This window comes from Salvelinus fontinalis, chromosome 7, assembly GCF_029448725.1.
Source record: "Salvelinus fontinalis isolate EN_2023a chromosome 7, ASM2944872v1, whole genome shotgun sequence".
Lineage (NCBI taxonomy): Eukaryota > Metazoa > Chordata > Actinopteri > Salmoniformes > Salmonidae > Salvelinus > Salvelinus fontinalis.
In genome coordinates this window covers 23,921,051-23,940,540 of record NC_074671.1, presented here as the reverse complement: position 1 = coordinate 23,940,540, position 19,490 = coordinate 23,921,051, and the positions used below count along the sequence as shown (strand labels likewise).

General features: G+C 41.4%; 1 protein-coding gene across 8 annotated transcripts in view; it reads right to left on the bottom strand.

Moving 5' to 3' along the window:
- Positions 1–19,490, bottom strand: part of slc12a7b (solute carrier family 12 member 7b) — an 80,746-nt gene that overhangs the window by 28,931 nt on the left and 32,325 nt on the right. For all 8 annotated transcript variants that reach the window (XM_055928789.1, XM_055928782.1, XM_055928783.1 and 5 more), the window contains 2 exons: positions 10,768–10,862; positions 10,173–10,310 (listed from right to left, as the gene is read on the bottom strand). In XM_055928789.1, the coding sequence (XP_055784764.1) occupies positions 10,173–10,310; positions 10,768–10,862 (233 nt within the window). The remainder of the gene's footprint in view (positions 1–10,172; positions 10,311–10,767; positions 10,863–19,490) is intronic.

The window sequence follows — 19,490 nt, the reverse complement described above, 5'->3', positions numbered from 1 at the left end:
CACAGTGGAACACAGTGGTCTCCACCATTTTTAAATTAAATTAAAATAAGTTTGGAACTAGCAAGACTATTCCTAGAGCTGGCCGCCTGGCCAAACTGAGGAATTGGGGAGAAGGGCCTTGGTCATGGAGGGGAACAATAACCCGAATGTCACTCAGAGCGCCAGAGTTCCTCTGTGGAGGTGGGAAAACCTTCCAGAAGGACAAACATCTCTGCAGCACTCCACCAATCAGGCCTTTATGGTAGAGTGGCCAGACGGAAGCCAATCCTCAGTAAAAAAGGCACATGACAGCCCGCTTGGAGTTTGCCAAAAGGCACCTAAACGACTCTCAGACAATGAGAAACAAGATTATCTGGTCTGATGAAATCAAGATTGAACTCTTTGGACTGAATGCCAAGCATCACGTCTGGACTAAACATGGCACCATCCCTACAGTGAAGCATGTTGGTGGCAGCATCATGCTGTGGGGATGTTTTTCAGCGACAGGTACTGGGAGACTAGTCAGGATCGAGGGAAAGATGAACGGAGCAAAGTACAGAGTGCTCTTTGATGAAAACCTGCTCCAGAGCGCTCAGGATCTCAGACTGGGGCGAAGGTTCACCTTCCAACAGAACCACAACCACACAGCCTAGATAACACAGGAGTGGCTTCGGGAAAAGTTTCTGAATGTCCTTGAGTGGCCCAGCCAGAGCCCAAACTTGAACCCGATCAAACATCTATGGAGAGACCGGAAAATAGCTGTGCAGCGACGCTCCCCATCCAACCTGACAGAGCTGGAGAGGATCTGCAGAGAAGAACGGGAGAAACTCTCCAAATACAGGTGTGCCAAGCTTGTAGCATCATACCCAAGAAGACTCAAGGATGTAATCGCTGCCAAAGGTGCTTCAACAAAGTAAAGGGTCTGAATACTTATGTAAATGTGATATTTCCGTTTTTATTTTATACATTTACAAAGAAATCTAAAAACCTGTTTTTGATTTGTCATTATGGGGCATTGTGTGTAGATTGATGGGGGAAAAACTATTTAATCAATTTTAGAATAAGGCTGTAACGTAACAAAATGTGTAAAAAGTCAAGGGGTCTGAATACTTTCCGAATGCACTGTAAATACCCATTGATTCTTGAAGAAAATAACTTCGAAGCTTCATGAGCTTAGTTCAACTGTCACACCCCATCAAAACCAAAAATAAAAGCATTTGTTTGCAAACAATGTCATTTTAAACAAAACACTGTGTAGCTGAAAACATGGTTAAACCTATAATGTTTATATCATGGATGGTCAGTCCATGACTTTGAGAGTGGTTATTTTTCTCCAGCTGTTTAGCAAATCAGTGGCGGGGTGTCCGCTTTGTTATTGTTCAAACTGTAGATTGCCCCTTTAAAGGACAACACCAGATAACGCAACAGAACACCAGATACATTCAGCCCAGTAGAAAAAGAGGTTGCATGAATGATTATCAACCATGCTTTTCACCCCATGGGACCACATGCCCCTTGGGTCTCCCGAGATGTGCAGCGGTCTAAGGCACTGCATCTCAGTGCGAGAGGCGTCATTACAGACCCTGGTTCAATTCCAGGCTGTATCACAACAGGCCGTGATTGGGAGTCCCATAGGGCGGCGCACAATTGGCCCAGTGTCGTCCGGTTTAGAGTTTGGCCGGGGTAGGCGGTCATTGTAAATAAGAATTTGTTCTGAACTGACTTGCCTAGTTAAATAAAGGTAAAAAAATCAAATAATTTCAGGAGGGGGTGCTCTGCAAAGCCTATTGCACAACACCCAGACCTAGGATGTGTCCGAAATGAAAGCTTATCTTATATAGCGCACTATTTGTGACCAGAGCTCTGGTTCAAATTAGTGCACTATATAAAGAACTAGGGCTCCACTTTGGATTCTGACATGCATTCAATTCTTGCTGTTTTGACCACATTTCATGAAGAAAACAACCGTCTGTGAGAAATATGACAAGAATGTGTTTTTGATGTCGTTGTGGTGGCCAGAGTCGTTTGATTTCTTTATGGGAGGGTGTGGTGGTGGCTTTCTTGGAGCATAACAAGTATTTATTTAACATTTTGCAGTGTCAAAACAAATTATTATACATACACACATACACATATATATATACACACACACGTATATGGAAGTTTACATACACTTAGGTTGGAGTCATTAAAACTCGTTTTTCAACCACTCCACACATTTCTTGTTAACAAACTATAGTTTTGGCAAGTCGGTTACAGCATGTACTTTGTGCATGACACAAGTAATTTTTCCAACAATTGTTTACAGACAGATTATTTCACTTATAATTCACTGTATCACAATTCCAGAGGGCCAGAAGTTTACATACACTAAGTTGACTGTGCCATTAAACAGCTTGGAAAATTCCAGAAAAGGATGTCATGGCTTTAGAAGCTTCTGATTGGCTAATTGACATAATTTGAGTCTATTGGAGGTGTACCTGTGGATGTATTTCAAGGCCTACCTTCAAACTCAGTGCCTCTTTGCTTGACATCATGGGAAAATCAAAATAAATCAGCCAAGAGCTCAGGAAAAAAATCCTAGACCTCCACAAGTCTGGTTCATCCTTGGGAGCAATTGCCAAATGCCTGAAGGTACCACGTTCATCTGTACAAACAATAGTATGCAAGTATAAACACCATGGGACCGCACAGCCGTCATACTGCTCAGGAAGGAGACGCGTTCTGTCTCCTAGAAATTAATGTACTTTGGTGCAAAAAGTGCAAATCAATCCCAGAACAACAGCAAAGGACCTTGTGAAGATGCTGGAGGAAACAGGTACAGAAGTATCTATATCCACAGTAAAACGAGTCCTATATCGACATAACCTGATAGGCCACTCAGCAAGGAAGAAGCCACTGCTCCAAAACCGTCATAAAAAAGCCAGACTACGGTTTGCAACTGCACATGGGGACAAAGAGTGTATTTTTGGAGAAATGTCCTCTGGTCTGATGAAACAAAAATAGAACTGTTTGGCCATAATGACCATCGTTATGTTTAGAGGAAAAAGGGGGAGGCTTGCAAGCCGAAGAACACCATCCCAACCGTGAAGCACGGGGGTGGCAGCTTCATGTTGTGGGGGTGCTTTGCTGCAGGAGGGACTGGTGCACTTCACAAAATAGATTGCATCACGAGGCAGGAAAATGATGTGGATATATTGAAGCAACATTTCAAGACATCAGTCAGGAAGTTAAAGCTTGGTCGCAAATGGGTCTTCCAAATGGACAAGGACCCCAAGCATACTTCCAAAGTTGTGGCAAAATGGCTTAAGGACAACAAATACAAGGTATTGGAATGGCCATCACAAAGCCCTGACCTCAATCCCATAGAAAATTTGTGGGCAGAACTGAAAAAGCGTGTGCGAGCAAGGAGGCCTACAAACCTGACTCAGTTCCACCAGCTCTGTCAGGAGGAATGGGCCAAAATTCACCCAACTTATTGTGGGAAGCTTGTGGAAGGCAACCTGAAATGTTTGACCCAAGTTAAACAGCAATGCTACCAAATACTAATTGAGTGTATGTAAACTTCTGACCCACTGGGAATGTGATGAAAGAAATAAAAGCTGAAATAAATCATTCTCTCAACTATTATTCTGACATTTCACATTCTTAAAATAAAGTGATGATCCTAACTGACCTAAGACAGGGAATTTTTACTAGGATTAAATGTCAGGAATTGTGAAAAACTGAGTGTAAATGTATTTGGCTAAGGTGTATGTAATCTTCTGACTTTAACTGTGCATACACACACACACAGTAACAATAAAAATGTCAACTACTATCCAATAATAATAACAATTAAATAATGATAAAACGTACAGTACCAGTCAAAAGTTTGGACAGCTACTCATTCAAGGGTTTTTCTATATATTTACTATTATCTACATTGTCTACATTGAACTATTAAATAACACATATGGATTAATGTAGTAACCCCCCAAAAAAGTGTAATATATTTTATATTTGAGATTCTTCAAAGTAGCCACCCTTTGGCCTTTATGACAGCTTCGATAGTGACCTGGAATGCATTTCAATTAACAGGTGTGCCTTGTTAAAAGCTCATTTGTGGAATTTCTTTCCTTAATGCGTTTGAGCCAATCAGTTGTGTTGTGACAAGGATAGCGGTGGTATACAGAAGTTAGCCCTATTCGGTAAAAGACCAAGTCCATATCATGGCAAGAACAGCTCAAATAAGCAAAGAGAAACGACAGTCCATCATTACTTTAAGACATAAAGGTCAGTCAATGCAGAACATTGCAAGAACTTTGAATGTTTCTTCAAGTGCAGTCGCAAAAACCATCAAGCGCTATGATGAAACAGGCTCTCATGAGCACCGTCACAGGAATGGAAAACCCAGAGTTACCTCTGCTGCAGAGGATAAGTTCATCAGAGTTACCAGCGTCAGAAAATGCAGCCCAAATAAATGCTTCACAGAGTTTGAGTAACAGACACATCAACTGTTCAGAGGAGACTGGGTGAAATCAGGACTTCATGGTAAAATTGCTGCAAAGAAACCACTACTAAAAGGACACCAATAATAAGAAGACTTGATTGGGACAAGAAACACAAGCAATGGACATTAGACTGGTGGAAATCTGTCCTTTGGTCTGATGAGTCCAAATTTGAGATTTTTGGTTCCAACAGCCGTGTCTTTGTGAGACGCAGAGTAGGTGAACGGACGATCTCCGCATGTGTGGTTTCCACCGTGAAGCATGGAGGAGGAAGTGTGATGGTGCTGTGCTGGTGACACTGTCAGTAATTTATTTAGAATTCAAGGCACACTTAACTAGCATGGCTACCAAAACAGTCTGCAGCGATACGCCATCTCATCTGCTTTGTGCTTAGTGGGACTGTCATTTGTTTTTCAACAGGACAATGACCCAACACACCTCCAGGCGGTGTAAGGGCTATTTGACCAAGAGGGAGAGTGATGGAGTGCTGCATCAGATGACCTGGCCTCCACAATCACCCAACCTCAACCCAATTAAGATGGTTTGGGATGAGTTGGACCGCAGAGTGAAGGAAAAGCAGCCAACAAGTGCTCAGAATATGTGGGAACTCAAGACTGTTGGAAAGGCATTACAGGTGAAGCTGGTTGAGAGAATGCCAAGAGTGTGGAAAGCTGTCATCAAGGCAAAGGGTGGCTCTTTGCAAAATGTAAAATATATTTTGATTTGTTAACACTTTTTTGGTTAATACATGATTCCATGTGTGTTATTTCATAGTTTTGATGTATTCACTACTATTCTACAATGTAGAAAATAGTAAAAATAAAGAAAATCCCTTGAATGAGTAGGTCTCCAAACTTTTGACTGGTACTGTACAATAACAGCATAAAAAAGTTGTTCAACTACTAAGTCCTACAACTAATATAAACAACTGCTTCAACTAATAAAAACAACTAACAATACAACTAATGAAGACAACTGCTACAACTACTAATATCACTAATAAAACTAAGTGCCTATAATACATACATAAAGTATTCACACCCCTTGACTTATTCCACATGTTGTTGTGTTACAGCCTGAATTTTAAAATGATTAAATTTAGATTATGTGTCCCTGATCTACACACAATGCCCCATAATGTCAAAGCGGAATTCTTTTTGTAGATATTTTTTTTAATGAATACAAAATTAAAAGCTGAAATGTCTTGAATCAATAAGTATTCAACTCCTTTTTTATGGCAAGCCAGAATAAATTAAAGAGTAAAAATGTGCTCAACAAGTCATATTATAAGTTGCATAGACTCACTCTGTGTGCAATAATAGTGTTTAATATGATTTGTGAATAACTACCTCATATCCGTACCCCACACATACAATTATCTTTAAGGTTCCTCAGTCGAGAAGTGAATTTCAAACACAGATTAAACCACAAAGACCATGGAGATTTTCCAATGACTTGCAAAGAAGGGCAATTATTGGAAAATGGGTCAAAATAAAAAAACAGACATTGAATATCTCTGAGCATGGTGTAGTTATTAATTACACTTTGGATGTTGTATCAATAGACCCAGTTACTACAAAGATGCAGACGTCCTTCCTAACTTGGTTGCCGGAGAGGACGGAAACCGCTCAGGGATTTCAACCGTAGGCCAATGGTGACTTTAAAACAGTTAGAGTTAAATGGCTGTGATAGGAGAAATAAATAAATAAATTAAAACAGATTCTGAATAAGGCACTTGTACACGAGACAGCGTGCTGAACTACTTTTTTTAGCACGGCTGTGCTGCGGTCATAGGTATGAGGCGGAGCCGAGTACCATAGATCAGCACAGCCGTGGTAAGAACCTCGAGCGTACAGGCGTTGCAAAACCTCGAGTGTACAATTGGTTTTCTACAATGGGTTACCAATTAACCTCTCTGGGGTAGGTGGGACGCAATCGTCCCACCTGGCAAATAGCCAGGGAAAATACAGAGCGCCATATTCAAATAAAATGATATAAAAATCAAACTTTCATTAAATCACACATGTAAGATACCAAATGAAAGCTATACTTGTTGTGAATCCAGCCAACATGTCAGATTTCATAAAGGCTTTTCGGCGAAAGCATAAGATGCTATTATCTGATGATAGCACAACAGTAAACAAAGAGAGTAGCATATTTCAACACTGCAGGCACGACACAAAACGCAGAAATAAAAATATAATTCATGCCTAACCTTTGACAAACTTCTTTTGTTGTCACTCCAATATGTCCCATAAACATCACAAATGGTCCTTTTGTTCGATAATTCCGTCGATATATATCCAAAATGTCAATTTATTTGGCGCATTTCATCCAGAAAAACACAGCTTCTAACTTGCGCAACGTCACTACAAAATATCTCAAAAGTTACATGTAAACTTTACCAAAACATTTCAAACTACTTTTGTAATACAACGTTAGGTATTTTTAAACGTTAATAATCGATCAAATTGAAGACGGATGATCTGTGTTCAATACAAAAGAAAACAAACTGACGCAACTTTTCTGGTAATGTGCCTTTCTCAAACAATTTACTTCAAGTGACTCTCATTTAAGATGACCGTACTTCTTCATTACACAAAGGTAAAACCTCAACCAATTTCCAAAGACTGGTGACATCCAGTGGAAGCGGTAGGATCTGCAAACAAGTCCCTTAGAAATCTGGTGTCCCAATGAAAACTCATTGAAAAGACAGTGACCTCAAAAAATAAAATCTGAATGGTTTGGCCTCGGGGTTTTGCCTGCTACATAAGTTCTGTTATACTCACAGACATGATTCAAACAGTTTTAGAAACTTCAGAGTGTTTCCTATCCAAATCTACTAATAATATGCATATACACTGCTCAAAATAATAAAGGGAACACTTAAACAACACAATGTAACTCCAAGTCAATCACACTTCTGTGAAATCAAACTGTCCACTTAGGAAGCAACACTGATTGACAATAAATTTCACATGCTGTTGTGCAAATGGAATAGACAAAAGGTGGAAATTATAGGCAATTAGCAAGACACCCCCAAAAAAGGAGTGATTCTGCAGGTGGTGACCACAGACCACTTCTCAGTTCCTATGCTTCCTGGCTGATGTTTTGGTCACTTTTGAATGCTGGCGGTGCTCTCACTCTAGTGGTAGCAAGAGACGGAGTCTACAACCCACACAAGTGGCTCAGGTAGTGCAGTTCATCCAGGATGGCACATCAATGCGAGCTGTGGCAAAAAGGTTTGCTGTGTCTGTCAGCGTAGTGTCCAGAGCATGGAGGCGCTACCAGGAGACAGGCCAGTACATCAGGAGACGTGGAGGAGGCCAACAACCCAGCAGCAGGACCGCTACCTCCGCCTTTGTGCAAGGAGGTGCACTGCCAGAGCCCTGCAAAATGACCTCCAGCAGGCCACAAATGTGCATGTGTCAGCATATGGTCTCACAAGGGGTCTGAGGATCTCATCTCGGTACCTAATGGCAGTCAGGCTACCTAATTTGGTACCACTATTTTGTAGTGACGTTGCGCAAGTTAGAAGCTGTGTTTTTCTGGATGAAACGCGCCAAATAAATTGACATTTTGGATATATATCGACGGAATTAATCGAACAAAAGGACCATTTGTGATGTTTATGGGACATATTGGAGTGACAACAAAAGAAGTTTGTCAAAGGTTAGGTTCCCTTTATTTTTTTGAGCAGTGTATTATATTCTGGGGATGAGTAGCAGGCAGTTGAATTTGGGCAAGCTATTTATCCAAAAGTGAAAATGCTGCACCCTACCCCGAAGAAAATATAGGTCTTGCCCCGACACAACTATGGTTGCGAGCCAAGCCGGCAGGCCGTTCATTCTAGCGGTTAGGTTGCCAGAGACGCAACCCAGTCATTAAGTATTTTTTTTCTATATCTATTTACACTGTTGTTGCTTACCAAGATGACATTCAATGTTCTTGGGTGGCATAGTTACAGTTTTGACTTAAATCTTTGGCAAGACTTGAAAATGGCTGTCTAGCAATGATCAACAATCAACTTGACAGTGCTTGAAGAAATTTTTAAAGAATAATTGGCAAATATTATACAATCTAGGTGTACCCAAAAATACTCGTAATCACCGCCAAAGGTGCTTCTACAAAGTATTGATGCAGGAGTGTGAATAATTATGTAAATGAGAAATGTATTTAATTTTCAAGGAATGTGCAAAAATGTCTAAAAATATGTTTTCACTTTGTCATTATGGGGTATTGTGTATAGATGGGTCAGAAAAAAAATATTGGATCCATTTTGAATTCAGGCTGTAACACAACAAAATATGGAATAAGGAGTATGAATACTTTCTGAAGTCATAGTACATATATTTTTATTTACAAATATCTGCACATGTTTCTGTTAGTTTAAAAACACAGTTTGTTCTTAACATGTGAAAACGGGCTTTCTTAAATCACTGCGTGATCGTAATGCCCTGATTTCTGAAGGTAACGTATTCCTGTTGGGCCTTTGTATCTGAAAGATCTTACTCTAACCTCATGACGTACCCTTGGAGTTTGTAATAGCTGCTGTTGTAGAAAGGAGTAGTGTGACTCTTGTAAAGTTAGGTGTTCGTTAATATACACAGGGAAATTTGAGTTGATACACTCAAAAATAAATTGGTACCAATGCAGTTGTGTTCTGTTTGGGAGTGACAGACAATTCAGTGATTCATAATTTGTGTGTAACAGTATAACTTTAGACCGTCCCCTCGCCCCAACACGGGCGCGAACCAGGGACCCTCTGCACACATCAACAACTGACACCCACGAAGCATCGTTACCCATCGCTCCACAAAGGCCGTGGCCCTTGCAGAGCAAGGGGAAACCCTACTTCAAGTCTCAGAGCAAGTGACGTAACTGATTGAAACGCTACTAGCGCGTACTCGCTAACTAGCTAGCCATTTCACATCCGTTACACTCACCCCCCTTTCGACCTCCTCCTTTTCCGCAGCAACCAGTGATCCGGGTCAACAGCATCAATCTAACAGTATAACTTTACTGCGTCCCCTCGCCCCGAACCGGGCGCGAACCAGGGACCCTCTAACTAGCTAGCCATTTCACATCCGTTACATGTGCAATGATGTCTTATAATGGTATCCAATAATTAATTTGCAAAGATTGTTATAAATGACATCTGATTCACAAAGTAAGGTCTTATTCGTGTTGTAATACATGTCACCATAGTCTAGGATAGATAGAAGTTGGGTTAGTAAGTATAAAGGCAACACTAATCAATCACAGTGTAGACAAACAAAGTGGGAATGTTTGCATGTTCTTCGTGCTGCACACGTGCTGCACAATGAATGTTTGCTCTGGTCAAAGACCCTGTTCTGCAATCATTAATTCAGCAGTTTTTCAAAAAGGGCACAATAAAATCAGCAGAAAACACGCATGATGGGATACAGTAACCAATTGAAGACATTTTATAGACTTGAAACCATAGGCTGTTCCATCTACAGTACCAACAGTCCAAACAAAGCTATTTCTTCCTCCACACCTCAGAACAGCCACAAAGTCCCCACGTTGAGAGGATTACATTCGCTTTGTCATTATCACCAATATTACGCAGTAGGAGTCGGATGTGCACGGAAGTGGATTGTGTCACTAAGTGGATCTCAGAATTTAGAAATTTTATTTTAAAATGTTATTGTCCACACAATGTGGAGACGACAGGCTTACCTTGACTGGTTTCTTAGTCTTGGCTGACCCCTCATCGTCGTCTGCCTCCTCGTGCTCTTTCACCCCCTGGGTGAGGTTGGTGTAGTTAGCCAGCTTGTTGAGCAGAGAAGACACCATGGGGTTGCTGTCCATCTCTTCCTGTGAGCAAAAAAATACCATAACACAAAAAGTGTCATAACACCTCTTAGCATTCAAACTCTCTGCATACGGGTCAAGGAAATAACTTGAGACTGCAATGATGGGGGAAACGGTCAAGAGGAATTTAGAAACTGTAGAGAAATCAAAGGAGATTAGAAAAGCGTCGCTGGATCGAATTATAGTAGAGTAATAGAAATAGATTTCACAGTCCATAATTCATGTTATTCATAGGATTCGATATAATGTATCACTACCATAGAGCGGTTAGAGCAGCCAAATGGCATTAGACAGTGGATAGAAATAACAGAGAAAGCCCCTTCCGCACAGTTTTTGTCCCACTCCATTTAATATTGAATCCCTGACCAACAGACCTAAGTCAAAGCTTAGGTCAAAGGTCAAATGAAATACTACAGATAACTTTATATATAAATCAAGGCTGTTGGATGTTGACAGTTACCTCAAAGAGGGCCATGTTCTTCCCATCGTATAGATTCCCTTTGTCATTGTCTGTGTTGTTTATGAACGGACTGCTTTCCTTTGGCATGCCATCGCCTGTGGAAGCAGAAGAGACAGTTTTTGAGAAAACAAACCTCCATTAAAGTAAATGAAGTGGAAAAGATCATATTAAAATGACTGTTCGGCTGAGGTGTGTAAATGGATGACAAAGTAGGTTAACTGGCTGTTAACCAGAGATCAACCAGAAGACCTATGGTAAAAGCTCAAACCAACAAGGCACAGTTGAAAAATATATGGCAAATAAAAATCCGAAATGGATGATGTTGGAAGATAGATGGGAAAGGTTGAGTAGAGCTGAAGGGTGGGACTAATAACAAGATAAACAATGTAGGGCATACGGGATCTGTGAAATGTGTATAGGTGCGGAGCTATTGTGAAATAGCACAGTTACAAGTGGAAATCAAACTGGATGGACAACAGAAATAGAGGAAGGACTAAGAACAAACAAGAGAGAACTATTATAAAGTAGACTGTGTCTGTAAAATGTGTATAAGATGTATAAATTGAAGGTAAAAACAGAAATGTTTATCAGTTTACTCCAATTGGGGGATCGGTGGTAGGGTTTGCGGGGAATAATAATAAAGGTATACTCTTTAAAAAAAGTATGTATGTCTATGTAGGTATGTGTATGTATATATGTGTATATGTATGCATTGTGAATGGATATATATTTTTACCCCAAAAAATATGGGGGATTGGAAATGATGCAGACAATTACATTGGAAGCAACATTCTTTCCGCAATATTAAGCTGATCCACCCCCCCAATAAAAAATAAAAAAATAAATAAAAAAAACAAGGCCTGGTTTCCCAAAAGTTAAATCGCTAGAATCTTTATAGGAGCATTTCTAAATCTCAAAGCTGTTTCCCAAAACCATTGCTATTAACGTTACACTTGAAAACGACTCGTAATCTACCCCTGCCTCAGACCACTCGTAGAACAGCTAAGACTCGTAATCTACCCCTGCCTCAGACCACTCGTAGAACAGCTAAGTGCGCCGTTAGATCATTTTTTACCCTCCCGTGTCACTTTCTACACAGAACATCTCCACTAAACATAGAATCATATGGTTTATCCGTCTCTCTGTGACCACAGATAACTTCAGAAGAATGTTGACTTAGAAATACAAAGTTGCCAATCTGTTTTCAATTGATACAAACAAGCGACGTACAGTTTAAAAAAAATTCAAATGAAAACTGAGATGACTGCATTAAAATATAAACAGCAGGCTATAGGCCTATTTGAATCATATTGAAATACATTTCATTTTCAATCAATTGAGTTCTATTTGCAGCCGCAGGTGATACTGTTGCTCTAGGAGCTGATCCGTCATCAGTACTGTGAAATAAATCGAATGATAAAATAGACTTGAATAGAGAAAGGTGATCCGAAAGCAGAGTTCCCTATTTTTCGATCCTATCTATATCGACATGTTAAAATGACACACTTAGCGAACGTTCTCTCTGCGTGGCGTTTTGGGAAACACATGTTAAATCTCTGGCCGCCGTAGGATAGAGCACATTGCTAAAAACACTCGTACGCCTAAGTTCCATTGTTACCGGGAAACAGACCCAGTTTGTTTGGAAGACATGAAAATGACTCCAACTTTCACTTCACTGAGGTTCAGCTCAGCCCCATAGATTTTCTTTACTGGGACATTGGGGGCCATGATGGTGATCGATGTCTGGTGGTAATGGTTCATTGATCCAGCTATTACAGCTTGTAATGGAGTTCTGGATGAACCACGAACACACACATATCCTCCTCATGGTTGAGATGGTTCAAAAACATGTAGTACGAGTACGTAATTAAAGTTCGCTAGAAGCAACAAATATTCATTGATTACATTGGGTCGAAGGCTAAAAATAGAGTTGGCTAATGCTTGAAAACCAGAAGAAAAGAGAACATCAATAAAATTCTAAAATGATGACTGCTACAGAGGGCAGTGACAAGTGGAGATTATTCTTATTTAGCCACTCTATCATTTCCAATGGGCTCTGTTTTAGCATTAGCGTCAGTCTGGCTAGCCGATACCAGAGGAAAAACTACAGACCCAGACAGAGCGTGAAGACTAAACAAACAATGGGAATTAGTTATTTTGGTCTGTGTTACCAAAGCAGGCCTAACAACCAACTTTGTTACAACAATCAAAAGAAAATTAGAGATAATTGTAGCAAATTACGCAATCTTATTATTCTGTTTTGCTAAATAAAGTTCCCTCAAAAAGGGTTGATAAGATGTTTTAGGGCCTACTAAATCGCATTAAGCAATCACTAGACAATTTATTTGGCAAAGGCTCTACATTGTTCACCTTGCAACAATAAAATCGTCATCTTAAATATGCAGGCATAATTCATCCCATATATTTTATCTAATGCTACTTTAGCTAATGCTAGTTTTCAGAGGCTAATAGTATGACATTTCCTCTTGTGAGGAATTGTATATCAACACACAGCAGACTGGAATGTCAGAGTTGGCTGCTTTCATGTGTCTGGCCACAGCTTACGCTGCCATTCCGCCCACCTGAGGCCTAACAGCGTGTGTGGAGAACATTCTGGCACCAAACTGTGAGCCGAGCCGGCCCTTTAACCAGCATTCTGCAGAGCATCGGGCTAAGCAAATGTTTAGAGTAAGCGGAATAGCAGACCGCCTCTAAATGGGGGTTAAGATACCGTAGGTCTACGTATAGCGCTACCGAGACATTATTTGCGAGCGTCTCACGTTTCAACATACCCAATAGCCAGTGTCTCCTTTCCACACCCATTAGCCAGTGTCTCCTTTCCACACCCATTAGCCAGTGTCTCCTTTCCACACCCATTAGCCAGTGTCTCCTTTCCACACCCATTAGCCAGTGTCTCCTTTCCACACCCATTAGCCAGTGTCTCCTTCCACACCCATTAGCCAGTGTCTCCTTCCACACCCATTAGCCAGTGTCCTTTCCACACCCAATAGCCAGTGTCTCCTTTCCACACCCAAGAGCCAGTGTCTCCTTTCCACACCCAATAGCCGGTGTCTCCTTTCCACACCCAATAGCCGGTGTCTCCTTTCCACACCCAATAGCCAGTGTCTCCTTTCCACACCCAATAGCCAGTGTCTCCTTTCCACACCCAATAGCCAGTGTCTCCTTTCCACACCCAATAGCCAGTGTCTCCTTTCCACACCCAATAGCCAGTGTCTCCTTTCCACACCCAATAGCCAGTGTCTCCTTTCCACACCCATTAGCCAGTGTCTCCTTTCCACACCCATTAGCCAGTGTTTCCTTTCCACACCCATTAGCCAGTGTCTCCTTTCCACACCCATTTATGTGAGTATGTGAGTCAACCAAATTCGTTCATTCAGACCTGGTGAAGTGTGACCTGTGACTGCTGTGTGCTTTCATCTGTATAACTTTTGCTGCTTGATCCAGCTGCTGGGAATAAGAAGCTTGCAGCCTAAACCCTGTGGTAATTGTAAAGAAAGTCAGAATGTCATTGTGTGATAGGGGCCTTTAAAGCAGAGTAGAGGGCAAAGATATTATGGCAAATAAATTGATCGTGTGTGTGGGGAAGGATAACATAAATATAGGGAATGTGAGTAAATGTGTGGCGGCGTCCGAGGCAAGAGGAAGCGATTCCATGTCACACTCTTACACTGACAGACGGTACACTCTACAGGCTTTAATGATGCTAAATCCCAATGTCATCAAATCCCCTTTGAACCGAGGGTTAATTCCTGTGTGCTGTGTCTAATATTAGTGTGGTACTTGTCTACTTGCAGCATGCCACGTGTGTAAGAGAACCACAGTGTAAGGATGTCAATGGAGGAGTGATCCAGCAAGAATCCTGGAAGTCAGGATTGCTTTTCAATGGGGGATTATAGCAACTATTTATGGCTCCAATAGCACGTGGTCCTATGACCTATGGAAAGTTAAAGTAAAAATTACGTAAATTAACATTTTAGTAATTTAGCAGCCAATCTTATCCAGATTGACTTACAGTAGTGAGTGGATTTCAAACTAGTTCATACTTGTTCCCCAGTGGGAATTGAACCCTCAACCCTGGTGTTGCAAGCACCAATCTTTACCAACTGAGCGACACGGGATCATTTGCTTAGAGACAATTGAACATTTGTTATTCGTGTTCTGATGTCATAAACCAATACATATTAAAAGAACAACTTCAAAAGGTTCAGGTGAAGTTCAGAAATCTAATCAACATAAAACACCTAACGCATTGTACCGATCCTCATCCTCAGACAAAACATGTATTTTTACTGCTCTAATTACATTGATAACCAGTTTATAATAGCAATAAGGCACCACTGGTGTTTGTGGTATATGGACAATATTCCCCGGCTAAGGGCTGTATCCAGACACTACGGGTTGCGTCGTACACAAGAACAGTCCTTCGCCGTGGTATATTGGCCATATATTGGCGTTCAATCCCAAAGACTCTGCAGAAAACCTGTATCATGTCAATCATGAGACATCCCAGCAGACATCACAGCAGGTGATGAGATACAAATCCCACAGTGAGCATCAAAACATCCTCACCATGCCAAAGGAATTGACACTTATCCCTGACACTCACAGGATAGGTCTATGTGCCAACTAGCCTGTGCCCAGTCCCCAACAACCGGATGTTCCGGTTTTCATGGGAAATGGAAAGAGAACTTGTGATGCAACTTCCACTTTTGGACAGTAACAAAGTGCCACTCCGTCCTAAATCCTCCTTTAAATTGACTGGACTGGTAGGACAGCAGAAGAGAACCTCCCAACCCTTTTTGTCCTTCTTCCCGTCAAGACCAATATGTAGGAATCTAAAAGTGTGTGTGGGGAGGAGGGGGGGGAGTGAATTAGTCTGAGTGTGCAGCATGCGTGAGTGTGTAGGTGGATGAGTTTTGGAGGGAGTGGGGAGGGACGTCGAGGGAGCAGTTGGAAAAGTCCCAGGAGACACGGTCCAGTTTCATATAGGCTAGCCTACTAAGGCCAAGCTGGTGACCTAGTTTCCGGACATGTGGGCACATCGTCGCTGGCGTTGAACGTGCCAATTCATCCCTTCTCAAGATAGGCAGCTACTCCGGCCCAGACAATGGACTGGCCTACCTCTTCAAATCAGAGCACTAGCTGGAGAGAGCAATAGAGAGAAAGAACAGAGTGGGTGAGAAGGCCACGGAGAACACAAGAGGGAGATATCTAGAGAGAGAGAGACATACACACAGAGGTCTGAAAGGGTGCGGTTCGGGAAAGAGTATACCATGTCCATTGATGGGGCTGGCGGTTGTTATTCTCCGCAGCGATGTTGTGTGTCTCCCCATGTTGCGTAACTTCGGCTGGCTGCTCTAGAAGAATACCTGAATTCTCGTCATTCTTCTCCAAATCTGTGCACAACAAATGCTCGCACGCCATGTCCGGACCCAGTTCAGCTCACATAGAAGATATGGGACCCATGCGGTGCCATTTTCACTGTGTTCTCTTGGTCGGAGACTGCATAGTATGGATTGATGCATCTAGGTCATAGTATAAAGGTCAAACTACCACAGAGCTTTGCCTGGCCATGCATTAAACAAGCTAACCAAGCAGTGGTCAGTTAAGTGGTTGAGTCTCTTCTGTATCGTAATGTAAGAGTCTAACATTGGGCCTACCCTTTGCAGCACTGTGTGTATATAGGGACTGAGAAAGACCCAACAGTTAGGCCTATCCCAGTCAAAACTCTTGTTATTGCAGCAGACATCTTACTGAGGCTGTGGATGAAGGCCTACAACAAATGTTCCATTGAAGCTCCCCCGGAACTGTCGCCCAGAAGAAATATCAGCCCGCGCAGAGAAGCACAAGATTGAACTTTACTCAACTTTCTAGAGTTTTCCCCATTAGTTAACACTATCAATGTTCCCCTTTACTTTGGGAATTGTGATCGAATCAACGCAATAGTAGCCACTTTCAATGCAACATACCGAAACAAAATGAACTATGCAAAACTTAGTATGCAAAACTAACTAAACAAGAGATTTTGTTGCAGGCAGAGCGCATCGGAGTAGGATTCTATTACATTGACAGGCACGACTCAGAGCTGTGGTAGGTTTATAGGCAAATAGACCATTGTATGGATCTGCCATTCACTTTGAACTGGACTGTATTTACAGCATCAGCGGTCGTGAGTAGATGCACTTGTTTTGAGATCAAAGCGAGAGCTAGCGACCACATTTGTACATTTGTTCATATCCTTTGCTAGTTAGTTAGTTATTAGCCCAGTTATAGATCCTTTGTAGTCAGCAATGGGGGAGTGATTGCTTCCTACAAGAGCACAACACGTGTGCATTTCTAGATATCTTTGAAAGGCGAGTCAGGTGAACAGCTTTTTTTTGTATTTTGAGACAGACTTGAATAAGCTAAGTAGCCAATATGCAGAGGGTAGCATAATTTGTCTGATTCCCTGTAATAATGGTATGGGAATAATGAAGTCAAAGGTGAATTTATACAGTTCAATTGCAATCGTGAGACAGGATTAGCTGTTCAAATTCAATTTACAAGGTGTCAACACAGGCAGACATGCAAGAACTATCCATGCCTTCCCAGTCCATCCAATCAGAGAAGTTGCATAACTTGCACTGCATGAATTTAGCCTCAATTATTGTTATCCAGGAATACAGCAGTAGCCAATATTCCCTTTAACTCCAGTTCTCACAACTTTCCTATTCCCAAATGTTTTGATCAGAGCAAGAGGCTGCACAACCGATATCTGATACGAAGGTTGACAATATATATTAATATATTAATATTAATTTAACCAGGTTTGTTATGGACACATTCATCTTTTTCAAAACAATGACCTGAGGGTCAGACAATGAAGGGGCAGGTTCTGCAAATAATCGTCTATATTTCTTGGGTTGACTCATTCTTACATGTTGCTCACTAGTCTTGCTGTTGTGCCATTGGTGAAAGTTGTGTAAACCCTAACCAATGTGCTCCAATGAAGCATACAATGGCAACAATGTCTACTGTAAACAGCACTAATGAACTGAGAAAGAGACCAGAATCAAGACTCCTTTAGTCAATTTATGAAGGAAAATTTGTATTTTACAAAGCAATGTCCCACAAAAATTTGGTTGAGTTGAAAAAGGTTGTGAGTAGCCAATGAGTTGCCAACAGGAAGTGAGACTCCATAGAGACTCCTCTACAGCACCATCTTGGCCTAAAATGTTGAATATTTCATCGTTCATTGCTAAGGTAAATGGTTGCAGACAGTCTTACTCAGTCCGGCTTTCAACTTACTCTTGAACGCTGTAATTGTAGAACACACATGGTGTAATTTTGAAATTGGGTAGTACATAATCAGCTTTCCTCTTGTCATGTCAGTCATTGCATACCTTCGAGAGCTATTTATAATTTGTCAGAAATGTCCAGATAAACTAGCTCATGTCAGCTAACGTTTTTTAGTTAGGTTTTTTTAGACCATAAATTTTGTTGTAATGTTTGAGTCACTCAAATATCACATGAATACACATTAGGCATGGCAAAATGTATAGAATTGCAAGAAAATTTTATTTTAAAACGGCAATATTCTCTGCACCCCATGACAAAATGTGTAGAATTGCAGGAAATAAGCTTAAAACCTGTTAAATTTTCTCTCCGCCTACATGAGGGATGTGAACAGTGTGTCATGAACAGTGCTTGTTCCCATAGAAATAGACACCCGAGGGGGCCTGAGTGCTGGAAGGGCGGCCTGAGTGCTGGAAGGGCGGCCTGAGTGCTGGAAGGGCGGCCTGAGTGCTGGAAGGGCGGCCTGAGTGCTGGAAGGGCGGCCTGAGTGAAAAAGTTTGGGAATCCCTGCTCTAATCAGGGAAAGATTTAGACCTGAGACACCAGGTGGGTGCACAAAAAAACAGCATTACTCCGGACCTCGTAAGGCAAGATTTGAATACCCCTGCTATAAAGTCTACGTTCCAATATCCACAATTGCATGCCACTTAGAATGCAAAACATGGCCAACACTGTGCATTACCTCATTCTAAGTCCTATGTTAAGCTAGTATGAAAATTGGAACAGCAACCGACCAACAGCAAAAGAAAACTTCCAAGTCAGAAACCAGGAATATTGGTGAACATCCCTCTGCAAAACGAGTCGATATTTCTGCTTCCTTCAAACAGAGGGTATGAAGACAAGAAAGGGAAACCGTGCACCTGTGCTGTGTGACTGAGCTTCAGGTAGCAGTGAACTAATAGGGAGGCCAAGCGTCTCCGTCTATATGGTAATAAATGGCCACACAAACACACTATTTATAACCGCTAAGCTCCCTTCAGTGGAAGCTCTGTACAGTAAGCTTCCTAGCGCTCCCAATTTTAGTTTGCCTAAGGTTCACGGTACGAGAGAGAGAGAGAGAGTCAGAAAGTATTCCCTTCAATCCCTTTACCTCGCCTTACACCAACTCAAGCCCAGTAAAGACACCAAATGTCATCCCAGATAAATAAATCCACTTAAAATACCAAGTTTGGAAAAATGTATGCACTCACTACTATAAGTCACTCTGGATAAGAGCATCTGCTAAATGACTAAAATGTAAAACCTTCTACAAGAGAAATGCACACAAAACAAAACAGAAAGCCGACAACTACAGAAAACCTATAGAACACCATAGAACGCTCTGTCAATAGCCAATCAGTAGGTTAGTACAGCAGCCTTTGCAGCCC